Source organism: Dromaius novaehollandiae, chromosome 5 (assembly GCF_036370855.1).
Source record: "Dromaius novaehollandiae isolate bDroNov1 chromosome 5, bDroNov1.hap1, whole genome shotgun sequence".
In the NCBI taxonomy this organism is placed as follows: domain Eukaryota; kingdom Metazoa; phylum Chordata; class Aves; order Casuariiformes; family Dromaiidae; genus Dromaius; species Dromaius novaehollandiae.
In genome coordinates this window covers 19,066,574-19,093,796 of record NC_088102.1, presented here as the reverse complement: position 1 = coordinate 19,093,796, position 27,223 = coordinate 19,066,574, and the positions used below count along the sequence as shown (strand labels likewise).

At 42.6% G+C, this 27,223-nt stretch overlaps 1 protein-coding gene and 2 long non-coding RNA genes across 8 annotated transcripts in view; 2 read left to right on the top strand and 1 right to left on the bottom strand.

The window, feature by feature from the left end:
• Window positions 1-2,161: 2,161 nt before the first annotated feature.
• LOC135328455 (uncharacterized) lies at window positions 2,162-24,245 on the top strand. Of its 4 annotated transcripts, none has more exons than XR_010389340.1 (5): window positions 2,162-2,579; window positions 9,406-9,449; window positions 9,913-10,025; window positions 10,664-10,735; window positions 23,646-24,245. It is a non-coding gene; the product is annotated as an uncharacterized LOC135328455 (long non-coding RNA). The 4 variants fall into 4 exon arrangements; XR_010389337.1 differs by having other exon boundaries at window positions 9,896-10,025; XR_010389338.1 differs by having other exon boundaries at window positions 9,896-10,025; window positions 10,595-10,735.
• On the bottom strand, window positions 11,295-25,259 carry LOC135328456 (uncharacterized). Its single transcript, XR_010389341.1, has 2 exons — window positions 25,199-25,259; window positions 11,295-11,622 (listed from the first exon to the last, which is right to left on the bottom strand). It is a non-coding gene; the product is annotated as an uncharacterized LOC135328456 (long non-coding RNA).
• A 93-nt stretch (window positions 25,260-25,352) lies between these two features.
• Window positions 25,353-27,223, top strand: part of SLC24A4 (solute carrier family 24 member 4) — a 94,786-nt gene continuing 92,915 nt past the window's right edge. For all 3 annotated transcript variants that reach the window (XM_064512162.1, XM_026111934.2, XM_064512163.1), the window contains exon 1: window positions 25,353-25,509. In XM_064512162.1, the coding sequence (XP_064368232.1) occupies window positions 25,353-25,509 (157 nt within the window). The remainder of the gene's footprint in view (window positions 25,510-27,223) is intronic.

Here is a 27,223-nt window from a genome sequence, read left to right as displayed (position 1 = left end):
CTCTAGTACAGAACAGTGGCAAACACTGAAGCCAAATCAGCAAAACATTCTAAGAATGATCAGCTCAATACTATTATTTTGAATTTACTTTCAGGAACTTTTCCTAACAACATTAAGGGTATATTTCCTGTATTTGAAAATGCACATCTTGCTGATAAACCAAGTACTAACATACCCTATATGTAAGATTGTCCAGTGACAATCAAAGCTCAGAGGCCCTGGGAACAATTAAGAATAAAAGCTAAAGATAACAGCTGACTTCATATCAATCTGACCTTTACCAGAATGCTTCTGGCTACAAAGACATGAAGTAACCCCTGTAATCCTTTAAGTGAGGCTACTCCAGTCATAAAGAGGCCATAAAAATAGCACTTGAAATTTAAGAGGTTTACAGTGGTCAGTGCCCTAGACTAGGTGTTCTGAAGAAGCATCAAAGAAAAATATTCATTACACACAAAGCCTGCTTAGTCTCCAGAAGTCAGGTAACACCTACAGCACAGCTTTCAAGCTGAGTAAAGTGCACTTCTTTCTCTTGCCCTCTACACAACCAGTGACCTCTCAGTTCTCTCTCTGCCACTGCTCCCTTCTCTTCCACAAAAGCAAGAGTTCTTCTCTTGCGTGACATTTAGGTGACTTTCCCTTTCCTTGTCCTTAATGAAATAAACCAGACAGATATTCAACAGTCTTCTGTATTAAATGCACAAATCCTGCCTTTCTTTCTCTCTCAGATGCTATTACACACCACTGCAAATATGATTGACTCTTTGTTTTTTTCACCTTAACGTTCTGCTTTAAATATGCCAAATCCTAAAGCATATTCTATTTTTGGGAGCAACTTAGCTTTTGGCATCCTTACATATCATAAGTCCTCAGCAACCTGAAAGTAGAGTGATGGTTAGTATCCAGGCTGCAAATCAGCTTAGCTTGGTTGCTGATAGATATGAGAGAAACACGTCTATAACTTGTTGCCATTTTTTCTTGCCAGGATGTTTTTAAGGGGAAAAAGGAAAATTTTAGCACATCTCATTGAAAATCTCATTCAAGCAGGGTATCTGCATCTTCTGAACATATTTGTTCTATGGCTGTTGGCATAGAAAGAACAGGAAGAATAATTTGAACCTTCCTGCAATAGAGCAAATTGGATTGTGACTGCAAAGTTCAAGTGAAAGTTTCTTGTATATGAAGGGCTTACAACTATTTGGCTGGCAGAAAGCCGTACGCTCTTACTCTTGTAATTAGAGGGGAACTTCTAGATGGTGACAACCCCTACCACCCGCTGACAGCATTGTGTGTACATGCAGAATCACAGAGGTACTGAAATGAATAGTGAGGGACAAACAGAAAGGAGGGAAGGCAGGGTGCCTGAACTCTGTCGTCAGTGCTGCCACTGGCTCCCCTGTGGCAGTTTTGTTACTTTAATTCCACTCTTATTACCATGATGCTGAAGAATCAGGAATGATGGACTAGGTTCCCAGTGTAGCAGGTACTGTGCAAACACAGAACAAAAAGGCAGTTTCTGTCTCCCTACCCCAAGACTGCCAGCTAAGAATAAGGTAAGAACTAACAGGATGAAGACAGCTAAATGGGAATATAAGGGATCCAGCGGAGACCTTATGGTTAGTACCAGAGGCAGAAGGCTCAGTATACCAGCAGCCTAGCTAGCTGGTAGCATTCTGGCAACCTCATGACAAACCAGAATTTAAGACATATTTGAGGGAGGACATAAACATGTCTGTAGATGTTTTTACAGCTCTTATATTGTGTGAGCGCCAAGATAAAAGGAGATGATGCATATTAAGGCTCCACGTAAGTGGTTCCTGACACACAGATTGATCAGAAGCATGCGTAAAACCCTTGAGAATGGATGCAAGATGAGAGCTAGAAAGTGGATGGGGAAGTGAAGGGCTGGGAGTGAAAAGATGAGAAAGAAAAGACATGGATGCAGTGCAAGAGGAGGAGAAAGTGAAGGATCCACAAAATAGCACAGGAAAATGATTTTCTAGAAGGGTTTTGAATGGGAGTAGACAGCAGAGATCCTGGCAAAAACAGTCTGTCAGGCTGAGATGTGGCCTGGACATGGGGATAGAAGATAAGACCCAAAGTTGCAGTGGTAGGATGATGGCAGTTTTATCCAGACTGAGCTAGAAAAGAGGAAGGAGGTGTGTGGTGGGAAAGACTGTAGCCTTGTTGACTTTGTGTTAATCATCACACCTGCTTAAGGAAGTACCAGAGAGACAGGCAGATTTGCAGGCTAATGAAATGCAGGCCTAGATGGAACAGAGCAATAGATCTGTCAAATATCTCTGCACAGACAGCAAGTGGTATGGCTAGCAGCTGATATGATTACCAGGGAACATGTACTGAGGGAGGGTCAACAATCAAAAGTGAAGCTCTGAGGTGGCCGCCGCTGTGGATGATAGAAAGGAGGAACAATTAGGGAAGGAGGGGGAGAATCAGAAAACATCGAAGAAAAGCTATGAAGAAAAGCATGGTCAGCAGTAGCTGGCAGGTTGCAGTGGAAGAGGCTGGTTTAGAGCTACTCCTGAGCTGTGCTTTGAACCAGATCACTAGACATCCTGGTGAGTATAGTGCTGCCATATTTTTTCTTCATATACCTTCTCTATTCTAGTACATTGCGTTCTGTTGGGCATGTTTTCAGTAGGAACAGGCAGCTGGTGAGGCCTTTTTTCCATGCAGAGAGCCAGAGCAGAGGCGCTGTCCTAAGGGCATGAGCTCAGCCAACCACAGCAGCTAGCAGACATCTTGTGGGAGTTATCACAGCAAAACCCTCACACCTTCCTGCCACCGCCAGTGCCTGTTATTCCTTTCATCTCTTCTCCATCTGACTGCTGGAAAGAGCCTGTGAAAGAAGAGAGGGACCGAAGACAGAGGGTTTGACCCCCTGCAAGTTTGTCCACAGAAAGCTGCTGTGTGGACAAGGACCATGGTGGGAGATGGATGGGTGGGCAGGACTGTTGCGAAGAAGTGCTACTGAACAGAAGGAGGACAGCATTTCTGTGGATAGAGGGCCAGAAAGAGGGTCTGGGATCTTCAGTTTTAGTCCCAGCCCAGTTCATAGTGTGACCTTGAGAGAATCCTCTACCATCCCTCTCATTCAGCTACTGCATAAGGTAAAGATAGCGTTAATTGGATGGTATGAGGTTTAACTGATACTCGTGCAGCCCTTAGAAATCTGTGCATGAACCTATTCTCAAAGTACGAAATATTATTTACCTTGATCTTGCAAATACATTCTTCTCACTTTTCACAAGTTATTTTGGTAACTTGAGATTTTTCAATTTCCAAACACCTGCTGTTGTTTCATTGCAGGTAAAAAAATATAAAACTAGCTCCGTGAATTTCAAGAAACTTTGTTAGTCTAAGGGAACAGTCTGAAGATTGTGATGTTGAGGGGGATGAAGATCTATTCAGTTTCCTTTCTGAAAGACACCTTAATCTAGCCAAACTTCTCACATGCATCAAGCCACCAGACTTTCAGTGGTTTCCCAGGTTACAGTTCATTAGTGTCTGTATCACAGAGGGCCAGGAAGCATACTAAAATAAGGACACTGCAGATTTCATTGTTGCGTGGTGCTAGCACAGGACTCACTTCTTGTACAGATGATTAGACAGGCCATGGTGCTTCAAGTATTTTTAACTTGTGAACTGCTGAGAGTTTTAGAAACAGGAGAGCTGGCACAAGGGATGAGATGTAACTCCACAGTCCCTAGCATAAGGTGGTGCTCTTCCAAGATTATGGCATCTAACATCTGCCGAAATAGGGAGGACTAGTTTGCTGAACACTCTGCTAGATTCCTCTTCCACAATCTGCATGAAGACAGGTTTTCTGACTACAGGAAGGATGTCTCGAGGCCTTGTGGACTTCTGGAAAACTAGCACTGTGGGCTAAGACACCGACCAAAGTGTGGTGTGCACTTACAGGAAATAAACACCCTTACCTTTCCCCAAGGAAATATCTCCTTCAGCTACACAGCGAACTTAATGTGCCATCTAAAGGTCACAGGGAGACTGGGGGAGATTTTCTTCACTCTTGTGTGTTCAGGGGACCCGATCCTGAAAGCTGCTTCCTTTGAGCAGACCACTGAGGCTGCACAAGGCTCCAACGATCTCAGGCCGTCTTCTAGATGCAGCAATCCAGCCATACAGAGCACCTTCCAAGGACCCGGGCCATTAGTAATCAGCCTAGGAGTTGAGGCTGCTCACCTGGTGAAGTCAGTGCTTGTCATACTGACCAATGCTGCTTCCTTGGTCCCTGTAATCTGCTCCCTGGGTGCATCTTACCAGCTGTCTTGTGCTAGCTCCTAGGGACATGCTGAGTCTTTAACTCTTTCTGAGTTTAACAGTGCCCACCTCTGTGAGATCCTGGCTGCTGACAAGCGCTCCCTGACTCCACCACAGTGTAACTATGGAATCATAGCAGTAACAGGAATAGGCAGGAGGGGAGAGTGCACCTTTTGTGCTTGATGTTGTTTCAGAAGGGCTGCATAGCAAATATACACTAAATAGCCCGAGTCTGACTTTAAAGACATTGGTGACTCAGCTTCAGTTCTACTGAGGGAAAAGGTGAATCTGGAAAATGAAAACAAGCTTCCTCATTCCCTTCTCCAACTGCCCTGTGGGGGAGGAAAATGGTCTTGGTAGAAACTCTCTAAGAGTACATTCATTCTGCAGTTACTTTCCTGGGTTTGCTGATGGATGGCACAGCTCAGTGCAGAGGTTATTGGTACATTCAAACATCAGTTCCCTAAGCCTTTTATTGCTAGAATCTGTGGTCTAATTAATATTTGTCTCAGAAATGAGTGAAAGACAAACATTCTTTAGTGCTGATGGTTTCAATGAAACAACTGTCTGGAACATATGAGAAAGTTATTGTCAGTAGTAAATTACCATTACGGAGAGCCACGTGAATATAAATCTCTCAGAGAAGGTGACATGGCCTTTATTTTGCGGTTCATATTCTAATAGTGGCCTTATGGTCCATGTGCAGCATCTAGCTGATTCACTCATTTCGCTTCCTGGTGGGACTCTGTGCAGTTCGATGTCTCATTGCTATGCAGCTTTGGGAGTGTGCTGCACATTTACCTGCCACCTGAGATTTGTTCCTCTCTCTAAAAACTCCTTGTCTCCTCTCAGTCCCATTTTACTGTGTCATGACTCATATTATCTCTGAGCCAAACACTGGGTGTAATGCCATCATTTTAAGCAACATTCATGACATTGTGTGTTTTCAGTATAGTCACTGCCTGCCTTAAGCATTTATGCTGCACTCACCTCTGAAGTAGCAGAGCTGCATCGTACCCAGGCATTTTTAAAGTCAGAAGAGAATGGTATATGAAATGACTTGAAAAGACAAATTAGTGCACAGTTGTACTCAAGTTGTCTGTGCATTGCTTAAGGCTAAGACCTGAAAATGCATACCAGCTGGGGAAAATGCCTATCAGCTTTTGTGGCCATTCCAGCTCTTTCACATAAAACTAAACCAGCTCTAAAAAAACCCGGTTCATCCTGCAGAAACTGACTGCCACATAAGGCTCTAGCCTTTGAGCATCCTCCTCATTCCATTTTGGGAGGGTAGTTCATGTGCAGATCTACATACTGGACCAAGCCTTTACAGTGTCACTTTCCTCAGCCATTCTTCACTGGCCTTGCTAAGGGAAGAGCCTATACCTTGTTTGCAGAGAAGTTATTTTAATGTAATTACTTCACAGTGGTTCCAGTTAAAGGGAAAGTCTGGAATGCTTTTGTTAGTGTCTTCAGCCAGGTAAGGGCACACCATGCACCCACACATAGAGCACTCATATGTGTCTCTATAGAGTTTGCATCCAGGCCTGGCTGCAACTTTCGTTAAAAGCGTATTTTGAAAATATCTTTAACATGACAAAGAACTGAACTCTGGCTTGGTCTCTGTGCAGCCTTGAGGAGGAAGGAGGGAAGCGATGGTAAGAATTCTTCTGTCTGGTAATGGATGCAGTTCAGCTTCAGGGACAGGATACTGGTAATTCCTCTGGTGCAAACTTTCTTGACTGCATAATGGCCACTGTGCATCTGTTGCACTATGGAGCAGTCCTTTCTGGGCATAAATATCATAACTAGGTATTTAGTCATCTCAGCTACCCAGATGGCTCCCAATAACATAGCATCTGGACCCTTAGCACAGTATTCCCCAAGGCAGCTTTGTGGGGCAGAACCACGATATTATGATATTATGTGTTTTACAACTGGGAGATCTTTGTCCAAAGGGGATGAGTGATTCATGATCATCTTGGGGTCATGCAGGAAGTGTGAAACTGAGCAAGGTACTGACCTGTGATTTTTAATAGGCAGTTTGCCTTGTAGGAGGAGCTGTTGAAAAATTATATATAAGAAGTCAGGGAATTCTGCTTTCAGGAAGTGGCTAGATGAGAGAGCAGAGTAATTGGTCATGCAATTAGCCTGTTTCATGGCCTGGGATATGCTCCTGTCTGAGTATGAATACTGAATAGCACAAAGGAATAGGAGCAAAAAAATCCAAAGAGGAAACCTAATTATAGCAATGCTGTAGATTTGCTACCCCTGTAGAGCTGGACATAAGGGAGGATCAGTTTAGTAACACTGGTAGATAGATAGAATGCAAATCAGAATAAGATCAGCCACACCCTAAGTTGTGATTGGTAAAAACTGCCATATGCTTTAATAGGAGCATCAAACCAAGATAAACCATCCAGGAGATGTGCATTCTTGCCAGAAGTAACTTCTTTGCAAAATTATATGATAGTAGAGCATGAAAGAACTTCTGTTCTAAACAAAGAAGAAAATACTTTCTGTTGCTAAGGGAAATCAGGACTTAGTTATCTCCATGAACACTTTGTTCACAGTCAGTATATATATGGATACAGAATGTGCCTCATGATGCTCATTCATAGAAACAAAGCTACATGGATTTATTAATCCCTTTCATATATAACCATAATTGTAAACCTGGTGTCCATGTTTAATTTTGCTATTTAAATTCTAGTAATTGCCATTCTTAGCTACAGTGTGTGGAGATGTCCCTTTCCTAGCTTTGGACACTGGATAATTTTAGCAACACAGCATAAGGTTCAGCGCCAGCTGTCCCGGTACTTTGTGGCTTCTTACACAAGTGACATTTACCCACTTTCTTCTTGATGTCCCTTCTTAAGTCAGTCTTCATAGGGACAAACAAGAATGCTTCTTTTGCAGCTTTGGCATTTGGGGGAAAATATGTCTATTTTGGGCAACAATTTAACTTTTCCTGGGATAGTGAAGTACCAACTGGTACAGTGAAAAGTCTAAAGCACTGCTATTTTGATCAATCCCCAAATATTTTTAGTTACTAATCTTGGATTTTCACTCCCAGGCAAAATGTACACACACCATAAATACAACTACAGTGTAAGGGCAAAACTTATTGTTTGCCTCCTTGGTATTGTGGAGTTTGAGGCTTAAAATATTGAAGTGCTTGCAGTATGGATAGTATCTACATAGGCAGATGGTATGCTGTTCTCACTTTGTAATCATACAACCCCTATTTCCTTGGACCTATGAAGACAAACACCTATCACCTATTGGCTGGTAGCTAGCATGTGGATACAAAAGGTTAACTTGCTAGATGTGCTCTGGGAATTAGAGAATTGTCAAGTGTTTTCTGCACCGCTGAGTGCTTTGGTGCATGCTGTTGATGTCCTAGGGTTTTTTAAAATATATTTTTCTTTTTATCTTCTTTTAACAATTCCTGCTGGAATGGAGAAATGTAACAGAAGCTGATGTGCACACAAAAGAGATCTCCTCCTCCCTTATTTTCTGTATATTCGGCTTACTTAGAGAGCCTTGTTCCCCACATGCATTGTAGTTGCTGAGCTAATTAGTGACGTATCCTACAAACGAGGGCCAGTTTTCAGGGGAATTGATACATTTCCTCTGAGGCTTCTACTAACACACAAACTTGTGCTGTAAGTGTCTAGTTTGTTACTCCTTTTTGTATTAAAAATCTGGTCCATTTTGTAAGCAATTCTCACTAGTGGTTGCAGTGATATCCTTATTTGGTTTAAGTACCTGTTTCCATTTAACTGTATCAGAATTATACAACTTTCTCTCCAAACTATAAAAGCTCTGTAACAGTTATGTTGTTCCCTTTATTTGTAGCTAAGGTTGTCTCAATGTCTCTATTTATATCTTTTTTTTATTTATGAAATTTTACCTTTATTAAACTTTTGCTTCCTTACATAAAATATGAAACAAATATTGCAGAAGTGTACAGGGAAATCTACCTTATAAATAAGCAGTATCTTTTTCTGTAAGTATGGAAAACTCTTTGTATAGGGAATTCCTCAGAAAGGGAATGAAAGCCTGCAGTTTGTCTCCTCATACACAGCATTGATTTTGTTGGGATTTCTCCAAATAAAAATTAAATTTATTACTGGGCTATTATCCAAAGGTGTCTTGCCAGGCCTCTATAGAAAAGTTTTCCCCCTTTTCCCACTTCTCATCCTGTTATATAAGCCTCAAAAATGCTGAAATAGAGCACTGAGAAGAATTTGTGAGGCATGTTATATTTTATTTTGTATGTTGCCCTGTGTGCAAGGTTATTTAATCAGCTGGTGACTTCAGAAGCCCGGATCCATCACAAGTGTCATCATCATCAGTCGAGGTTTGCCAAGTCTCTGCTTTCATCTCTGTCAACTCTTGTCTGCAGAGAGTAATTTGCAAAATTATCCAAAACAGCTATTCTTCTTATTCTTCCATAAGGAATAGTTGGATAATGATGACTGGGCAGAATTAACATATTACTCTTATTCTCTTCCGCATTTTCATTTCTTTTCTACTGCTTATTACACTGCAAGGAAACAATGTGATTCCTATTAAGTCAGTAAGAAAAAAAATCTCATTAATCTCTGGGAGCTGATTCTGCTCCCCAGGTTCTGTGCCCCATTTTAGTCATAACCTTCTTGGGGTCCCGATCACAACCAGCTGGTGCATTAAGCTGTAAAAATAGTGTTGAAATGATAAGAGCTGAAACAGTTGCTGAACTGACAAATGAATCCTCAGGTTTTATGTTTTTCAAAAATCTGTAACACAGGGCTGGGAGTCACTCAAAATTTCACTGTATTGCTGGCTAATGAGAGCTTTTTATAGCTGTATGAATGTGTGTATATTTATGTGACAATATGGACCAATGAAAAATACCAGCTTTGTTAGACATTCTTAGTCCCATCTGCACTCTGCAGCACACAGCTCTTGTCCTTGCTGCATCTTTTGTAGGAAAGTACTTTAATTCCTAGTGGAATTCTTACTGTAAAATCACTTTTGGAGAAGCACAGCAGCAGATACAGATGCAGAGACTGTATCTGCCTTGAGGCTATTCTCTGTTTTTCTTTTTTTTTTTAGCCCAGTCAGCCTAGTCCAGCCGAAGGAAATAACATGTTAGAAAGGTAAATAGTTTCTTTTTACCTTACTTTTCATAAACAAGAAGGCCTCCCTCTCATGTGCATTACTGAGTAATGCCCTTTCCTGTGACTAGTTTTAAGATACTCTCTAATATCTCTAATCTCTGATGAATGGACCCATGGGAAAGACAGTGGTTTATGAGGTACTTCTTGAAGCTGAAGGGCACTCACTGTGTTCATCCGGGGTTGCTTCCATCATCGTCTATGTAATTAATCCTCATTAATATTAGTGTGAGACCAAAATCAGCCCCCCACTGTACTGTTATAGTAAAGGGCACTCTGGCCACTCTTAACTTGGGAGAAATGTAGGAAGCAATTAAGTTTCTTGGTGCAATACTACAACAGAAATTGTATGAGAAACTGCCTGAATGCAGGCTTGCATGACAGGTCAAAAATGAGGGTTTGCCTTGGGACTAATTGTGAATATACAGGCTCTTTGTGTGAACAGCAGGAAGGACTAAAATGGTGTGGAGAAGAAGAGAAAAAGGAAGAAATATCTTGCAAGATTGTTTATGGAATGACACCAAGAAAGGCTCTGGAGATGGAAGGCTAGTTAGAAAGGTGAGTCTAAGGTGCATGAGGAACTGCCCTCCTGGGGCATGGGGTTCTGATGTGACCAGCAGGACAGAACTTCACATAACTGTAAGTAAATCTAGAAGACCTGGAATGTCGGCAAATGGCTGCAGACAAAGAGTGTGGAAGAAAAAAAATACAACATACAATAGGATACTCCTTGTACTTTTTTTTTAAATAAAAAAAAATACAGCATTTGTTAAAATATTTCAGTAGTTTTTCCAGGAGATCAACAATCTACAATATTTGAAGAATCTGAAGTTAGCATTAGACTCAGGTCTGGAATGAACTTTTGAAATGTTCATGAACATTTGCACTTGGCTTGTTACTTGTCAGAACATATTACACTAAATGCTCCAAGTCCAGTGGCATCAGTTGAGCAGAGTGGCAAGGCTTCTAGACCAGGATTCTAGACACAGTAGACAAATGCATTTGAATGTAGTTTGTGTACTGAAATGGAAAATTAAAAAATTAAAATGTGTACTTGTGAAAGTAGCAAGATGAGAAAGGAGCATTCCAAGAATAGAGGTTTTTTTTTTTTTTTTTTAATCTTTCAGGTTTCTCTCCCTCACTGGCATTGACAAACACATCCTGGAACAACTTACGACTTTTCCTCTTGTTCACAGGACAGCATCACAATGGCCCAAAATACATTCCTCCGCACCCCAGCCCCCACCCATCTTCTCCAAACCACAAAGGCAAGTGTTCAGTGATGATTTCTCAATGTCTATTTCTCTTTTTCAGTACTGGCGAAAATGGCATAAGTAATCATGACAAAGAAAAATACAATTGCTTAGTTACTAGTATCGGTGCTTTAGTGAAAAGGACATTTCGCCACAGTGTTGATCCCAATGGTTCAAAAATACTAACCAAGTCTTTGATATATCAGCCCCTGCTACAGTGGTACTGCGTGAGGCTAGGGGCTGATATGCTCAGCAGAAATGCATATGCTGCATCTCAGGCAGTTGGTTAAACTAAGACTTCAACTCCTTCCTGAAGAGACATGTAGTGGAGAGGAACATGACCAGCAGACCATTCAGGAGATAGCCTTGCCAGGTTTCTCCTAGGATATGCTGTCCTGGAGGAGATGTCTGGAGGAGATGTCTGGAGCCTCTAGACACAATCATTGGACAATTCTGTAAACCTCCAAGAGGTTAGGTTCCCTGACTTCCAGTGTTTGCTCTGACTTTGCTCTTGGCTCTCTCTGCTTCCCCATCTTCTTCAGCCTGCAGTTGGACTGCCCTCTCTTCTGCCTCCTTGCATGCGTAGAAAGCTCCACTCTAAGGGATGTACAGATTCAGAGAAAAAATGAATGCTGCTTTGCCCACCTGCTGTTCCACGTGTTAGGGCTTTGCGCAGCAGGAGGGAGTGTGCTAGGCAGGGAGATGCTGCCAGACTCTGCTCCCAACCCCTCACTGAGTCTTACAGATGCTGAGTTTGCCCAGGTGGGTTTTCACGGTCTTTAGGAGTAGCACATAATGGAGTTACCACTCCTCTAGTCCCCAGTTTTGGACTTCTTTCTGCCCTGTGCTGTTCTTCTGTATATTTCTCTCCCAAAGGGTATGTATCTTCCTGCATATACATTCTAAAAATAAAAGAAAATAAACATATGTCTTTGGCAGCTCTTTAGTCTTGCAGTGCATCATGATATCAGTCTTAAAACCTGGAAGCATAATTATACATCTGGAGAAAACTCTAGCCACATTCTCAAAAAGCAAATACTTTTGCCTAAATGACTGTTTAATGTAAATTGCATTTCATAAGCAAATATGCACAGACCTTTACAAGCCATCAGCACAAAGAAAAAATTCTGCAAAGCCAAGTTGTTTGTACAGATCTTTAAGAAAAGACTAAGAAATCAGTAAAATTCATAGAGAGGCTGGATGTTTATATGAATATAACAGGTATCTTGACTCATTAGCTAGTGTAAAGTAATCTACTACTGAGGGGTTGAACTCCTCCATGTTTTAGGAATTAAACAAATCTCCAGCTACCTGGGATTAAAAAGTAGTCTTCTTGCTGAGACTGTTTCTTTAGTCTTCTTTTGCAGCCTCTGGTACTAATTTGGTGCTCAAGCTTCATGCTGGACTAGCTGGATTTTTTATTTATTTCCATTTGCAAAGCCTTTTCCTGTCTCTAATAAACTACATTCTTCAAGCCTTGACATGGATCGATGGTCACTAATACTGATTCTTACTAAGCCTATATATATATACATGTTTTATTTACATGTGTGTGTGTATATATATGTACACACACATTTATATATATAATTTGCAATGTGCAAATTACTTCCATTTTCCAAGACATTTTTACTTGACAGAGTCATACAGTGATCTATTGAGAGGTGTTTATGACATGACAGTGTGTGCTTGTTGTAAATAATTCAAGGGTGAAAGAAGCTGCACGAGCCTTCAGAGCAAATATTGTACACGACCTAAAATCAGACAGACCTTTGATTTCACTTCCTCAAAATTCCTCCGGTAAGAAAAAAGATGGCTGAGAAGCTTAAAAGGGCTAGAGCTAAAACATTTTATCTCCTTCCTTTCTAAGCCTGCTCCTCAGTATAGTCTGAGAGTGTAAAATGTTTTGCTCGCTGAATAGCACTAGATTTTTAAAAGTGTGACGATGCCTTGGTATCTTTCAGTTCCCTAGAGAGATCATGAACATTCATACCAGCACACTATGTTGTCACGGCAGAGAGAAAGATTTTCAGTGTCCTGGAATGTGTCATAATGATTTAGATTTTCTTTTCTAGTTATAGCTTTTTTTTCCTTAACAGCCTGTAAATAAGAAAAACAGTAGCTAGCATGCTTACCTCTATTAAGTTATCATTTGAAAATCACTGGTGTGTGCATCAGTACTCAATGTCTGTTTGGTCACAAGTAACTCCACATAATCCATCCCACAAAGTCCTGGACCAGGGGCACTGTGTCAATGAAAGGAAAACCAAGCCTGGGTTTGATGTAACTCCATCTGCAGTAGTTGGTATATCTACCTACTGAAATGTGGGAGAAAGTATCAGACCCTGGGCAAGATTATTATTCTGTGAGTGGCTTTAAGCAAAATATTTTATTTTTTCTGGATGAGTGGCTTGCTTAGAGACTTGATGATGAGCTGAAGGGCCTTTCTTCTCTTAGGGCTTGGTCCAGGGTCCACTGGAGTCAGTGAGCAGCAACGCAGAGAGAAAGAGAAGGGCAAAGAGATTTTTCAGATAAGAGACAAAACTGGTGTTTGTTCCAGGAGGGCAGCTGATGTAAACTTTCAAGAAAGAGTAGTAGCACATGTGCTGATTGGCTTTCTCACTGCCACAAGCAGTGGAGTAGTGCAAATGCCAAAGGCTGTGGGTTGCTGCCCACCCCAGATAAATGGGCATGCGAGGATCCTGCCATGGCAGCTAACACAGCCATCGGCACATGGTGGGAATAGACTGTGCCAGAGCAGAAGGAAAGCAGGAGGCAGCCTCTCTCTGGAATCTTCTGATCTGTTCCAGGGGGACAAAAACAGCAAAAACAAAGCTGTGCCCTTTGCTTGGTGTTCATGGCAAAGTCACAGCTGAGTCCCTGGAGATTTTGTGATCTTGCTTTGCATATAATTAAAGATTTCATTAACTAGGATTAATTTAAAAACTGAAAATCAAATTTTAAGGCCAGTTAAATCCTTCAGAATACCTGTCTTTTTCTTAATTAATTTGTTGGAGTTTGGAAGGCTAAGGTAGGAAATGCAGTTCAGTTACACAATAGCTTGCTATGTAACATTCACCTCAATGATCTGATTTATTTCCAGCTTATCAACCATCTCGATAATTTGGGCAGGAAAAATAACATAGATTTCCAACAGTGAGAAAAACAAATTGCATAAAATACAGCCCATCTCTTCTCTTCCTTTGCAGAGTCAATGCCAACAGCATAACTAATTCTGTGAGACTCCTTCATCAGTCACAAGGCTAAATGCAACTCAGTACTTGTTTGAAAGATTATGAAACGGACAGAAGATCAGTTTTCTCCAGATAAACATTCATTTAGCTGTACTGTTATCCTAGTTCAAGAAGATTTGATAACATTTTGGGGGCAGAGAATTGTATAAAAAATATTTTATTAAAAGCTGTCAAGTGAATACATTGTATGATGACCGTTACAAACTGTCTAATGCTCTGCCAGCCTGTTATGAGTTGGCCAAGTTGCTTGCTTTTATGTGTTTCCAAGCCAGCTGGGTTTGGGTAGAATCTGTTCGTGCTCCCAGGGATCTGCTACGTTGGTATCCAGATTCCATACCAGTGTCCAAACCTCGCTAGACCAGTCCCTCCTGCTCCCTCATAGTTTAGCTAAATTGTGGACTATGTGGATATCTCATTTAACACCCGACCTTCTGCCCAACCCTCCAAGAACATAGTTTCTTGTCTTCAGAACAAATATCTTGTTAATGCACTCAAGAAAATCACGAAGTTCATTCCAAAACTTCTTACTTCTTTCAATAGTCCATAGTTAAATCAGTGTTTCAGGTGGGTAGGATCTGGCTTGCCCTCTTTCTTACAGGATCTTCTACTGTGCAGTGGATTGCTTCCCTCACAAAATAAACTGCAAAGTCTCCACACAAAAAGCTCCACCAGTAATGCTTCCATCTCCTTGTGGATCCATGCGTAGAAAAAATATTGTTCCATTCAAAAAAGACTCTCTAGAATCTGAGAGTCAACTAAAAACTCAGTGGGTCCCAAGGATGACCCTTTGAGCAAGTGCTGGACTCCTTTTCCTGAGGAGGGCAGCTGTTTGGAGTGGATACAATAGGCTGCTGCAGGCATCTCCCGCCAGGTGCTCAGTGTTCAGTTCAAACCAGAGCTGCCAGTTTGCTCAAAATGTGTCCCACTCTGCTGGTCTATAATGACAGATTTTTTCTGCTGGCCTATGATGGATGGCAGGAACAAGTCTTCCTTTAACCATTAAGACAATCTCCAGCCCTCAGGAGAGGTTTTAGTCATCTTTTGGGACCCTTCCGTTGTCTATAAGTGAGGGTAAGATAGTTTTGAGCAACAGTCTAAAGGGTTTTGAAAAACAGCTAAAACTCAGTTCTCTACTGTTCTCTTTCTAAATCTGTCCGAACATTTTGTGTGGCCTTATGTAAATATCCTAAGTGTTTCTGTGGTCAATTTGCCAACTGCAATGTGACTATGATCTTCATTACAGGGACTTTTTTTTTTTTTTTGAGCTCCCCCTACTTAACACAGTTGAAACACTGAATCTTTCTTTGTTACTTTCACTATGGATGACATACAGTTCAGTAAACTAAGGCTGTCTAATACCACTAGAGATGCTGGAAATCGGTTTATGATGTGAGCATAGACAATAGCGAAGGGTTATTCCTTCTCATGCTTGAGAGAGGTGATTATGGTATTTCAGGATATATGATGACAGATTGACAAAGGTAGGCTTTTATATCTATCCACAAGGATAATTTAATACCCACTTCAGAGCAGAATGGCTTTGTGTACTCATTTGTATAATTGGAAGAGGCATGCCATATCCAGCTTCATTTTTACTTCCAGTAATGCTAATCTTTTTCCCATAGTCTGATTAAACTTTGCAAATATCTTGGATCACAACTCCCCAGTGCTCACAGACCACTGCTATCAGTAGGGAATGATTTGTTTGAGGAATCTAGTGTTGCTGGCTCTTAACAATACTATTTCAGATGCCTGACCTTGCTGATAGTAGGACTAACTCCAGTGGCTATCTCCAAAGAACTATGTTGTCTCTTATGTCAAAAATGACTTTACAACTTTATGTACTGAAATTTCTCTAAAGAGATTTTTTTTCTTGTCACAGGAAAAAAAGGTGGCCTCATGTCACTTCTTACAAGAAAGCAATAAGGAAAAACACATGCTCAGCAGTAGCACAATTAATTATACATTTTTTAAATTTCAAGTTACCCCAAAGCATCTCTGCGTGTTTCATGTTGGGTGACTTTCCTTCATGTTTAGCTGCCTCCTCACTCCATTGTTTCCATGGTAACACCTTTGAAATATTGCCTCTTTCTGAGGAGGTGAAATGTAAAGTGGCTGGAACATTTCAGTGTTTAAATATTTAAATGAAAACAACAAGAAGATGGTGGGGTGAGTCAGACATGACAGGTAGGTGACACCCACAGTAGCTGCTATTAAAATGGACTATGGGGTAGCTCTCTCTTCTACTCTATTCCCACTATAAGCTAAAAAGAGCAGCCAGCTTGGAGGAGCTGTACTGAACCTGGGCTATCTCACTGCTGAAAGGCAGCTGACCACACCTGTGACCACGGCCAGCCAAAATAGCCTACTGCCTTTGCAAGGAGTTAGGGATGGCAAAGAAGTAGATTTGCAGGAATGGTGTATTTATTAATTGCTAGTGATAAACATTTCTTGTTAAAATCAGCAATAATTACTAATTCTCTTAGTATTTTACTGTGAAGTCTGTTAGGAAGTTAAGACACAAACATTGTAGATAATATTCTTGCTAATGCTTAAAAATAGGCCAAAGTCTGCTTTGACCATGACTTTTCATTAACTGTAATGAATGTCAGTTATCTGGGTTTGGAGGAGGCTGTGCTGCAGACATTGCACTTTTTTTAGACTTGAAGGGAGCTTTTAGGGAGAATGTTCTTCTTGAAGTACTGCAGCTATAGCTGTCTCTCTCTTCTGCTGCACGAACTCTTTTCAAATCCAGTCCAAGACTTGGTCTTCAAAGTGGATGTAGTGTTGTTCATGCCCCTATTTTAGCTCTTGCTTCAATTGTCCTTCTGATCTGCTTTGATCAAGTTTCCCTTTGCTCCCACAGATGGCTGTGCCTAACCCATGTGCTTAGAACCATCTCCCTGTGCCTGTGCACCAAAGCTCTTCTGCCTTCTCTGAAGTCCCTCCTTAGACAAACACCTTTCATTTTACGGTTCTGAACTTGGACTCTGACCCAGCCTTCTCGGTTCTCCTCTCTCTCGTCTGATCATAATGGGGAGCAAATTACACCCCCCTCCCATCCCTTGCACAGAAAACAACATGAAACAGCAATGAAATAAATGACCTGAATTCCTCATACAAAACACTCCATTGAGCACTGCTCCTGCTCACTTGATTTCTCTGATTGCCATTCCCTCTAGAGCTATCATTTTACATGATTCTATACACTGAATTTATCTTCCCAGGGCATGGTTGTTTTCTTCCTGCTTGTCTACAAAGCAACATGATTTCTACTAGCTTTACAGAAATAAATGGTAAGAATATTCTCCCTCTTCTTGACTGACAGCTACAATTCCTATTAGTTTTAACATAATAGGTTTTCAATAGAATAAATTTTCTTTTTTGAAAATCTGTGGTCAGATGAGGGGAAAAATTCCAAGAACTCTCTGAGCTCTGCTCACTAACAATGTTAAAAAAAGATGCCAGTCAAAGTAGGAGGTGTAAATTTTCTTAACATTATTCACCATCTTTTTTATTTTAAAACTTTGATAGGCAGTCAAACAGCAACCTGAGTATCAAGATAGATAATAAGTTTCAGAACAAGACTACTCAACATTAGGGAGAGTTGATAGTGCCTTAGAGTAAGGGAATGAACAAGATGACCTCTCAGGGTTCCTTCAGGCATATGTTCTGTGAGTTCCTGAATAAAGACAGTTCTCACCTTTTTCAACAGTGTGGTTTCAAGGACATCAATTGCCAGGACATACATTCCTCCATTTGCTTATAGACTTGGCAGTATGCAGTCTGTTTTTTTCCACAGTCAGTAAGGATGAATGCTTATTTTTCTTTTCTTAATGATTCTGATGCACAAATCTAATGAGGGAAAGGAGCTGCCCTGTTGGATCTTTCTCAGCTACCCCAACAGGACTTTCACTGAACCTCTTCAGCCTCTAGGCTTTTAAGCACTGACACCATCTGAGTTTTCTCCGTGTGAGAATTCTCCATGGTTTCCTCCTGTACTCACAAAATCATAGCAGACGGTGGTTTGGGCTAAAAACATATAGCTGTTGAAAATTGTTCTCACTGCAATAAATCAATTTTTACTTAGTTAATGATCCTTCTCATTCTGAGGGGGCTAGCAATGGGATTTAGAAACGGATCCCAGCAGGTGTGAAAGCTGAACAGAAGTGTGGTTGATTGAGGTGTATGAAGGTGTTTCCACAGTAGTTTAGAATTTCACTGTGTTTCAAAGACCTACAAAAACTTTCCAGAAAGAAAACAAAGGGAGAGCATTTTGCAGAATTGAGCTTAGTTTCTTTATCTGGGAAAGGAACAGGATTATGGACAGCAAACAAAGGTGGTGTGTGATGGAAGAGAGTGCTGCAGTTAACCTGCAGAGCTTTAACCAGTCAGAATCACTCATGTTCAGCATGATGTCAGCTAACTAGATTCCTCACAGTTATGGTTAAGCACAGTCAAATTTCCCCAAGCCTCTGGGAATAGGGCTTAGAGCCAATAATAAGCTCAAACCCATGTGTGGGTTTAAGGGGAGATTTGAAGAGGAGGCAGGAATTCTGCTTAGAGAGAGTGGACCAAATGAAAAATTTACACTGGGACTAGAAGATCAAATTGTGGGGAACAAAGTCCTATGGCACAGAGAGAGAGTCAGAACTGGGAAAGCAGAGAAGCAGAGAAGAGAAAGTGATTATAAGGGCAGAGAGGAATAGAAAAACACTGGCAAACTGTAAAACCTGTAAAATCAATTGATTTAGTGGAGGTAGCAAGCGGGAGAAAGACAGAAATGTTATGTGTGTAGGGGAGGATGTGCTGTATAACAGGGTTCTTGTAATTTAACTTCCATTTCAATATGGCTTTATGCATGTGCACGAATTCCTCCAATTTGGCAAGCATTTAAGCAGACACCTATATACAATTACTGAGGTTTTTCTAACAAAATCCCCCTTTTAGGTAGATATGGGTTGAAACCTTATGGGCAGAAGAACAGGTTGAATCTTACTGATATGCAGAATATCCCTCATTCTGTCCTGCAAGAAGATGCTGCATTTTGCCTTTGCCTGAGGTGCAGTGTGGCAGACAGCTAACATCCACCCTGCTCACGTGCTGCCCAGCCTCTGTCCCTATCACCTCTTTGAGTGTTTGTCTTTTGAAGAATTCAATGTAAGATCTGAGGAGGTAGGTACAGAAACAAAATATTTTCTACTTGGGAGACATTTTGGTGGGTTTACACAAATGAATAGAGCCAATGCACCTGAATTAAAATGCTTTAACAGAATATGTGGGAACTCAGGAGTCAAGTGATCTTATTTTGCTGTGTAGCTTAAAGTAGATCATGTTAAGAGCCTAGGCCTGGTTGGTATCTTTTACTCTCCTTGTCTAGCAAGAAGATTAGATGTAGCAGCCTGATCTCCTTCCTGGGCTTATGTGAGGTTGCTTATTGCATGCAGGGTAATGAGAAACTCTCGCTTGCAGCAGTCCTGCACGCTGTGGGAGAATCCCATTATTGGTCAGTGACACTCCCAAGTAGGGTCTCCACAAAATGTATAGTCACTAGTTTAACACAGAATACAGGGTGTAACCACATAGTCTCATCAGAAACAGAAAGTAGCACTACCCAAGGTTATTAAAGAGAAACAGGTGGTAGGAAGGCTGCAAGATACAAAGCACAAGGAAGGATTTGGGTAAAGTTAAAGGAGGATGTGGTTCCATGTACAGTGTGAGATCGACTTCTGCACAGCATGTAACTTTTGATTGAAGGTTGAGTTATTTATAGTCTTGGAAGCATAACAAAGGTCTGAGTTAAGATAGAGTTATTTCCGTATCTTAAGGAAAACTTCTGCCTTTGAAGCACGCAAAAGTAAGACATGATAGCACAGCCAGCAAGTATTCACTAGAATAGGAACATAGGTGGGAGATAAAGATCTCAGAATGAGTAGAGAGATGTTGAAGATCTCAGCAAAAATATGGGTTCTTTGGGTACTACAGCTGAAGTTTCTCTCTAAAGCCAGAAGTGGTCCCAGCTTAGGGCTTACCCATAGCAGAAGCTCTGGAGCTTCAGTGCTGATGCCGTTGTATCTGCTTTGTAAATATCAAGTATGTTTCAGGACAGCACCTTTTACCAGTGTTTAAAGAACCAACTGGGCATACACCTGCTGGCCTGTGCTGGCCTGAGCTAAAGTTCAACATTAAAGTAGTAATGTGCTACTGTTTGCTTTCTGTGAGCTTACTCTGTCATGCCATATTTGCATGTGCTCCCTTTTCAGGGACAAGGTCCTAAATAAACTCAGAATTGCTCCTTCTTGACAAACAGGTGATTATGGACAGCACCAAGTTCAGGTTCTCTCAACAGCTCCCTTGTATGACCCACCTTGACCAAATAGCAAAGCAGGATCAAAGTCCTTTTCCTCTCAGCTGGGTTTTTAATGGCTGTGTTGGCTTTTCTTTGATACTATCTCTTGACCCTGAGGATAGTGGTATTGATACTGGGATGCTGGCTGCATCAGTTGGAAAAGCTGGCCTTGCCACAGGCTCTTAGGACTGCTTGGGTGTCCATCATATACGATCACCTCCTATTCCTCAGAGCTTCTCAGCTGATGCAATCGCAGCTCTTCTGTGCTGGAACAGTCTTCACAACTAACAGCTTCTCAGTTTCCAGCTACCCTGCTGTGCTGCTGCTCAGGGCTTTTAGGGGGTGCCATAGAAAATTCATCCAAGCATTATATTGCTCCTTTGACTCTCAGCAGCATCAATATTTTCTCCTTAGATGAGCTGATTTCACGGATCTCCTGTGAGACACTTCCGTAATTCAAAGCCTTTTGGCTGTTACTCGGTTCAAGATACTAATTGTGCTTGAGATGAAAAACAAGTAAATTTGGCAGTGCTAGCTGAAGCTAGTGTTAGTCTATGCTTTTAGTGAGACACTGGGCATGGGACATACATGAGCATTAAATTATCACAATGATAAGCAAGGGTAGATTTCCTGTATCTGGCTTAGTTTAAGATAGCAAGTGCTGTTCAGTATTTTGTTCCTCTGCACTTTGTTTTCATGATATTTCCCAAATGCCTCTGATTTCCAACATGAAATTATTTCAGGAGAATTCCTAGATCTAGTCTGGAAAACATTTTTTTCTGATTATAATGGAGATGGTGAACATCTGGAATATCACCAAACCACTCACTGTGAAGATATCATTCAATAAACTATTGGGGAATGTCTTATACTTTTTTCCCCCTTTTTTGAAAATACTAATGGAAAGACCCTGTTGAATTTATAAGCAGTTGTTCTTATTGCAGTGAGAGATAGCAATAATTTAAGATTTAAAAAATAACTGTAAGCTTCTCAAATGGAACCTCATGCACAAACTGTTTGCTTCTTTTTTGCCTACTACATTGTATCGTCACTCACTCGTACGCAATACGGGTGTCACAAATCAAAAGAAAGAGTTGGGGCATGAAAGATCCATGTATAACTGCTTGGATGTCCAAAAACCAGACTCTGGTGGAGGGCTTTCAGAATTCTAGTAATGATCTCGGTCTGAATGGCTTGAATGTGCTCAAATAGACCCTTCAGGTACAGGTCCTGCTAACTGCTGGGGGAGAGAGAACTGGATTTGAATTCTGTGGCACACCACTCTTTGAGACATCCTATACAGCAAGTTACATAACACATCTTTCAGCAATTTACCAAAGTATGTGTAATTCAGGGTTCTGATCTGAAAGTCAAATATTCAAGAACAATTTTGAGGCTGCCCTGTGATCACTGCATTGGCTAAAAATGCTATTCAGAAGCCTGTATGATTAGATTAGCATCATATGAACTTTGATCTGCCTCGTTTGTGTATACAGACACATGTACACACACAGAGGCAATCACTCTGAGAATTGCTTTCATGGTTAGCAGATTTATTTTTTAGAAATGACTCACAAAAGATCTCTTCTCTTTTTTGTTTTTTTTTTTTGTTGTTTGTTTTTTGCTTTCAGTTCCTCACAGGGATGGCCCCTGGGTTTCTATAGTCACTAACTGTCACCTCTAAAACAGACAACTTCTTAACAGCCACATAAGAAAAAAACAACCTATGACCAAAGAGGCAATATTAAACATGCACTCCTATCACTAACCATGTGCTTTCATTTGATGCATGTGACTTTTGTAAGACCTGACAGCATTAATGAAAATCCCTCACATGTGAAGCTTAGGACTTCTAATACTTCAGTTCTATGCTTTTTGTGTAAAGAATGCAGAGAACACAGACATGGAGTATCTGTGAGCCACAGCCTTACCTCCAGACCCAAATTTACCTCACTTCCAAATAAACTTGTCATTGTACATCTTAATGTCAGTAAGTCTTCAGATCAGAAGTCCCATGGCTTTGATATGGAGCAAAAGAAAATGTCTTCCACATAAAGAGCAAGTATATGCCATTTGAAGGTTACTGAAACATCACTATTGCAGTGCCTCTTGTTTTGGGTTACCCAAAGAAAACTTTGGGGTGAACATCTGACCTGGGTTAGTGCTATAACATCCCATGAGCTCCTTGGGAAGACATGATTAAGAACAACTCCTCTCACTATGCTAATTCCCATCAGTAATGGAATCACTGCCACATTATTTTCTGTAAGACATCAAACCTGGTAAGTACTAAAGACTATAGGCAACCTCAGTTAACTGCAGGTGTCCTAATCAGAGACCTATCATGAGGACAGCCTCTCAGAAGCCTATGGCTCTGATCTATCTTATCAGTGAAGAAGTTAACAAACTTAGGCCAAAAGGATACTGAAAGAGTAGTGATTCTCTTTCCAGTGTCACCATCTTTCTATTCCCAGTTAAAATCTCCATACAGAAGATCACACTCTTGTCTGCATTGCAGCTTCTACTAAACACAGAGGAAGGGGATGGCAAGGCAGAGGTGATGCTTTCCTCTCTCAGAAAATCAGATTGTCACTTTGAGTAGAAGGGGAGGCTTAGTACCAGAAAAGAGGTGATGAAAAGCCATATGAAGAATTAGCTCTGAGGCATGATGATAGCAGATAAGGTATGCAGTGGCGTCTAACTATGCAGTGGCATCTCTACTAACATACAGCCAACCAACAACTTCAGTGGAGCTTAAAGCTCTTTGATGGAGGGGAAAAAAAGTCCACTATAAATAATAGGCCTGATCTAATAAGCCTCAATTGCAGAGCTTATCTTATGAGATAGGGTTACCTAAGTGAGAATGGCCTATTATGTGTCAAAAGTGCCATTATTCAGTCTCCTATGCCTCTGCTATCTCATTAGACTGTAAATTCTTCAGGTCAAGGATGGCTTTCATTCTGGGCTCAATTGTGAGATTTCCTGCATGGAGAGAAATAAAGGTACATAAGCTGACTTGTAATCTTCCCTACTACCTACTCTGTGGTAGGCAAGAGCTATCAGAGTTACTTTTCCTTTCTCAGCAGGTAGAAAGGGAATGAAAAATAGGATACTGGGGTGCATCTTAATGTCATTCTTCTAACATGCAGTTTTCCTGCTTTACTACTTTCTCTATATCAGTGCCTTAATGTAAAATCAGAGTCAAAGATCTATTGGAATTGAGCTGTCCCTTTGAGCTTGAATGTTTAAGGCATGCCAGTTTCTGTAGCTATTTGTATGCAAGCAAGTAAAGAGGCTAAAATGGTTTTCCTTTGATTTCCAGCTTGGGTAATCAATGCCTTTCCACCTGAGACACCACGGCAGCCTTCAACATGACTCTGGAACCATTTCACATCTGGATGTGTACTAGAACATCCTGAGCGCTCTGCTACTGCATCTCACTGTAACAGCAATAATTGATAAAAACAACAAAAAAAAACTGCAGGAGGAAGGTTTTAGGCCAAAGAGAAAAGGGAGAGGATTAGTGATATTTTATTTGTGAAGATTTGCTTTTGTACGCTAGGATATTCTTATTATTTCTTATTTATAATCATGACATCACTAGAATTTATGCCAGATGACGTGAAGCATTGTATGTACTGAAGTATGAAGACAGAAATCCAGAGGGGACTACCCGAAAGGTTTCTCCATTGTAAATCAAATGCTGCATTGAAAAGAAGATCAGACGAGTTAATTCTCTGTTTTGCCTCCATGTGCTCACCATCATGTGCAGCATTTCTGAATACCTCCAAGGAGCACAGAACCGATACCTGTGCTGCCCTAGGAAATTCTCAGAAATGTTCTTGTCGGGTAGCAGTAACTAATTAATGTAATGACAAATTCTAGTTAGAAAAAAATCTGCTTTGGGAGAGTCTGGGATGAACTGCTGTTTCACAAAATGGACCATTGAGTTCTTTGTCCTAAACATCTCCACGTCCTTTTTATACTGCAAATTACATACAGGAAGGATAAGAAAAAATGTCTTTTTCCCCCCACCCCACGGAAGTACACCTTAAAATACATATCCTGGAGACAAGGGGAACCCAGATGCGATCAGTATCCGGGCACCTTCCGAGCTGGGCCCCTTGCCGCGGTCCTCCACAGCCCCGCTGCCGGGAGCGCCCAGCACCCGGCAGGCACCGGCCCCTGCCCGACCCTCCTCCTCGTCCCAACGGCCGCGCGCGCCCCTCGCGCCTCAGGCAGCGCCGCAGCGCGAGCGCGGCCCTCCCGCCGCCCCAACGGCCGCGCCGCCCCCCGGCCCGCGCTCGGCGCCGCGGCACATGCCGCCGCCTGCTCCCCGCCTCGCGCGGGCGGCCCCGCCAAGCGCGAAACGCAGAGCTGATAATTCCCGCGCCGTTTAGGGGGAAGGATTAATTTGGCCGGTTAAGGCCCCCGGGGGTGAGGGAGGGGCGGGGCCGTGCGCGTTGCCATGGGCGCTGCGGGAGCGCACAGAAAGTTGCCTGAGAGGGGCGGGCCGGACCAGGCGCCCGGGGAGCCGCTGCCAGCTGGGCTGAGTGGCGGCTCGGCGCCTCGCTGCCCGCGCAGGGGACGGTCTCCCCGCCGCGGCGGGTGGTATGCCTGCCCGCCGCCGACGGGACGGAGGGAGAAGGGGGGCTAAACTTTGAACTTGGCCAGGGCGGATGGCTGCCGGCGCCCCCGGGCGCTGACTCGCCTCCCGCGGCACGCTGCGGGGCGCCGCCGCGCCGCTTCCTCCGCCGCCGGCCATGGAGCGTGCGGGGCGCGGGGCGCAGCCCGGCCCCTGAGCGCGCCGCCTCGGCCCCCTCCTCCGGGCCGCCGCCGCCTTCCCGCTCCCCCGCCCGCCTCATTACTGCCTACCTGAGGCGCCGGGCACCGGTTCTTTTGCCGCGCCGCAGCCCGCCTGGCATGGAGCCGTCCGCGGGAAGCCGCCGAGAGTGAGCCGCTCGTTCAGGCGACCCGACCGCCGGCCCCCGCCTGCTCGCTGGCCCCTGCGTGCCCGCGCTTGCCCCGCATGGGGCTGGACGCGGCGCCGCTCGCCCCCCCGAAGACCATGCTGCTAACGCTGAGGAAAGTTCGCAAGAGGCGGGAGATGCTGCTGCAGCAGCTGGGCTTCATCTGCGCCATCCTTTTCTTCGTGTGGTGCATGTCCAGCCTGCTCTCCAGACTCGGTGAGTGGCCGTGGCGGCGGGACCGGCGGTGCCGTGGTCGAGCGCCGTTCCCGTTTTGAGCTGCTCCGTGGAAATACCCTTCAGCGCGGGTTCCCCAGGCGGAACCCCCGCGCCGGGCAGGTGCCCGTCCGCAGCCCGGTGGCGGGGCCGCCCGCTCCGCCCCGCGCGGCGCTGGAGCCCGGCAGCTTCCCGGCGCGGAGCCCGCTCTGGCGGCGCCCGCTCTGGCGGCGCCCCCTTGCCTCTCGCCGGGGCTTCAGGTCAGGCGGTGGATGGGAAACGCGGGGCGTTTGCACGCCCGGGAGCGGCCCCGGAGTAGTTTCCCGCTGCAGCAGAGCCGAGGACGATCGCTGCTGGTCCCGCCTGCAACTCCGGGTTACCTTTCATTTTTATCCTGCGGTCGAAAACCTCCGTCAGCTAAAACCATTTGTTTTCTTGCTCTTCTTCCTCCAAAACGCCTTGAATCACAGCGTGGATTTGACAAAAAAAAAATGTATTTTAGGCAAGGAACGGTGTTCATCTCATGTTGTGTACAGTTTGTTGCATCTTTTGTGCAAGTGCCTTGTTTGTAAGGTGATGCATTTATAATCAGCTACATCTGTCCAGTTTGTTTACTGCCTGCTAGCACAGTTTGGGGTCTAAGGGTGCAGTTTTAAGCCCTTTTCGTGCAAACTGTTTGTATCCCTCACGTGTATGAAGCCTGCGGACGCCATATGGGTCTCTAGGTAGCAGTGCCAGCGTTCCTCAAGAACACAACCAAACTAAGCCCAGATCCTACCGTGTCGTTTAGTGTAAGAACATCAGATTTCAGCAGGATTAGGATGGGTCTTCTCCTTCTTAAAGCTGAAGTTGAAAGGTGTGTTTGAAAGAAAATCTTGTGGAATTTATGCTTTCTATAGCTCTTGTGTTCAAATTATTACTTGTGAAGTTTGAGGTAAATCTAGGATGGCAACAAGCCATCCGTGTAAGAATTTAGTATCGTACACCGCATTAGCATGTTGTTCACTTCAGAACTTTGAAACTCTTTTTTTACTTGTGGTTTTAGAATATATTATTATTTTCTTCATTCAGAACCATTTGTTATGCCTGTTTGATTTTTTTTTTTCTTGCACCAGCTAGTTTGGGATGTGATTTATGTTTACATGGTTTGAGCTTTTTTGCTGCAGGTAAAGACTTCCAGAACTTTTTTGGGTCTGCATGAGAAATATCATGACTAATGAAAGTTATCTTTTTTAATCCCCTGGGTTATCAACTAAATCCCCCATAACCTAATTTTTGATGGTATGCTGTATCAGGTAGGTTTTTTTTCAGCTTGCTGATTTATACTACCTTGTATCCATAAACACTGACCATCTGTTTTCTGTTTGCTATAATTGTGGCAGCAGAACATTTAAGCAATCACACTAACCAAACTAACTTCCAAGCTAGATTTTTTTTTTCAAGAGTCACTGTAGTAAAGCCCAAACATTGCATGAAGACTGAATATACATTTTGAGATCAGATGCTGAAGAAGTGTTATTATTAGATGTTCATTTGAAATGGATAGAGTTGAGATGGAAGTGATTTAGTTGAGGGGATCTGTTCTTCGAGTATTATAATTGCATATTGTACGTTATCACAAATGCTCCTTATATTCAGCAAGTTTCACTGAGGCTGCTCCTGGAACACTAGTTTAGGCAAAAGCTCCATTGGCTTATAAAGAAGTTTGCCTCTGTTG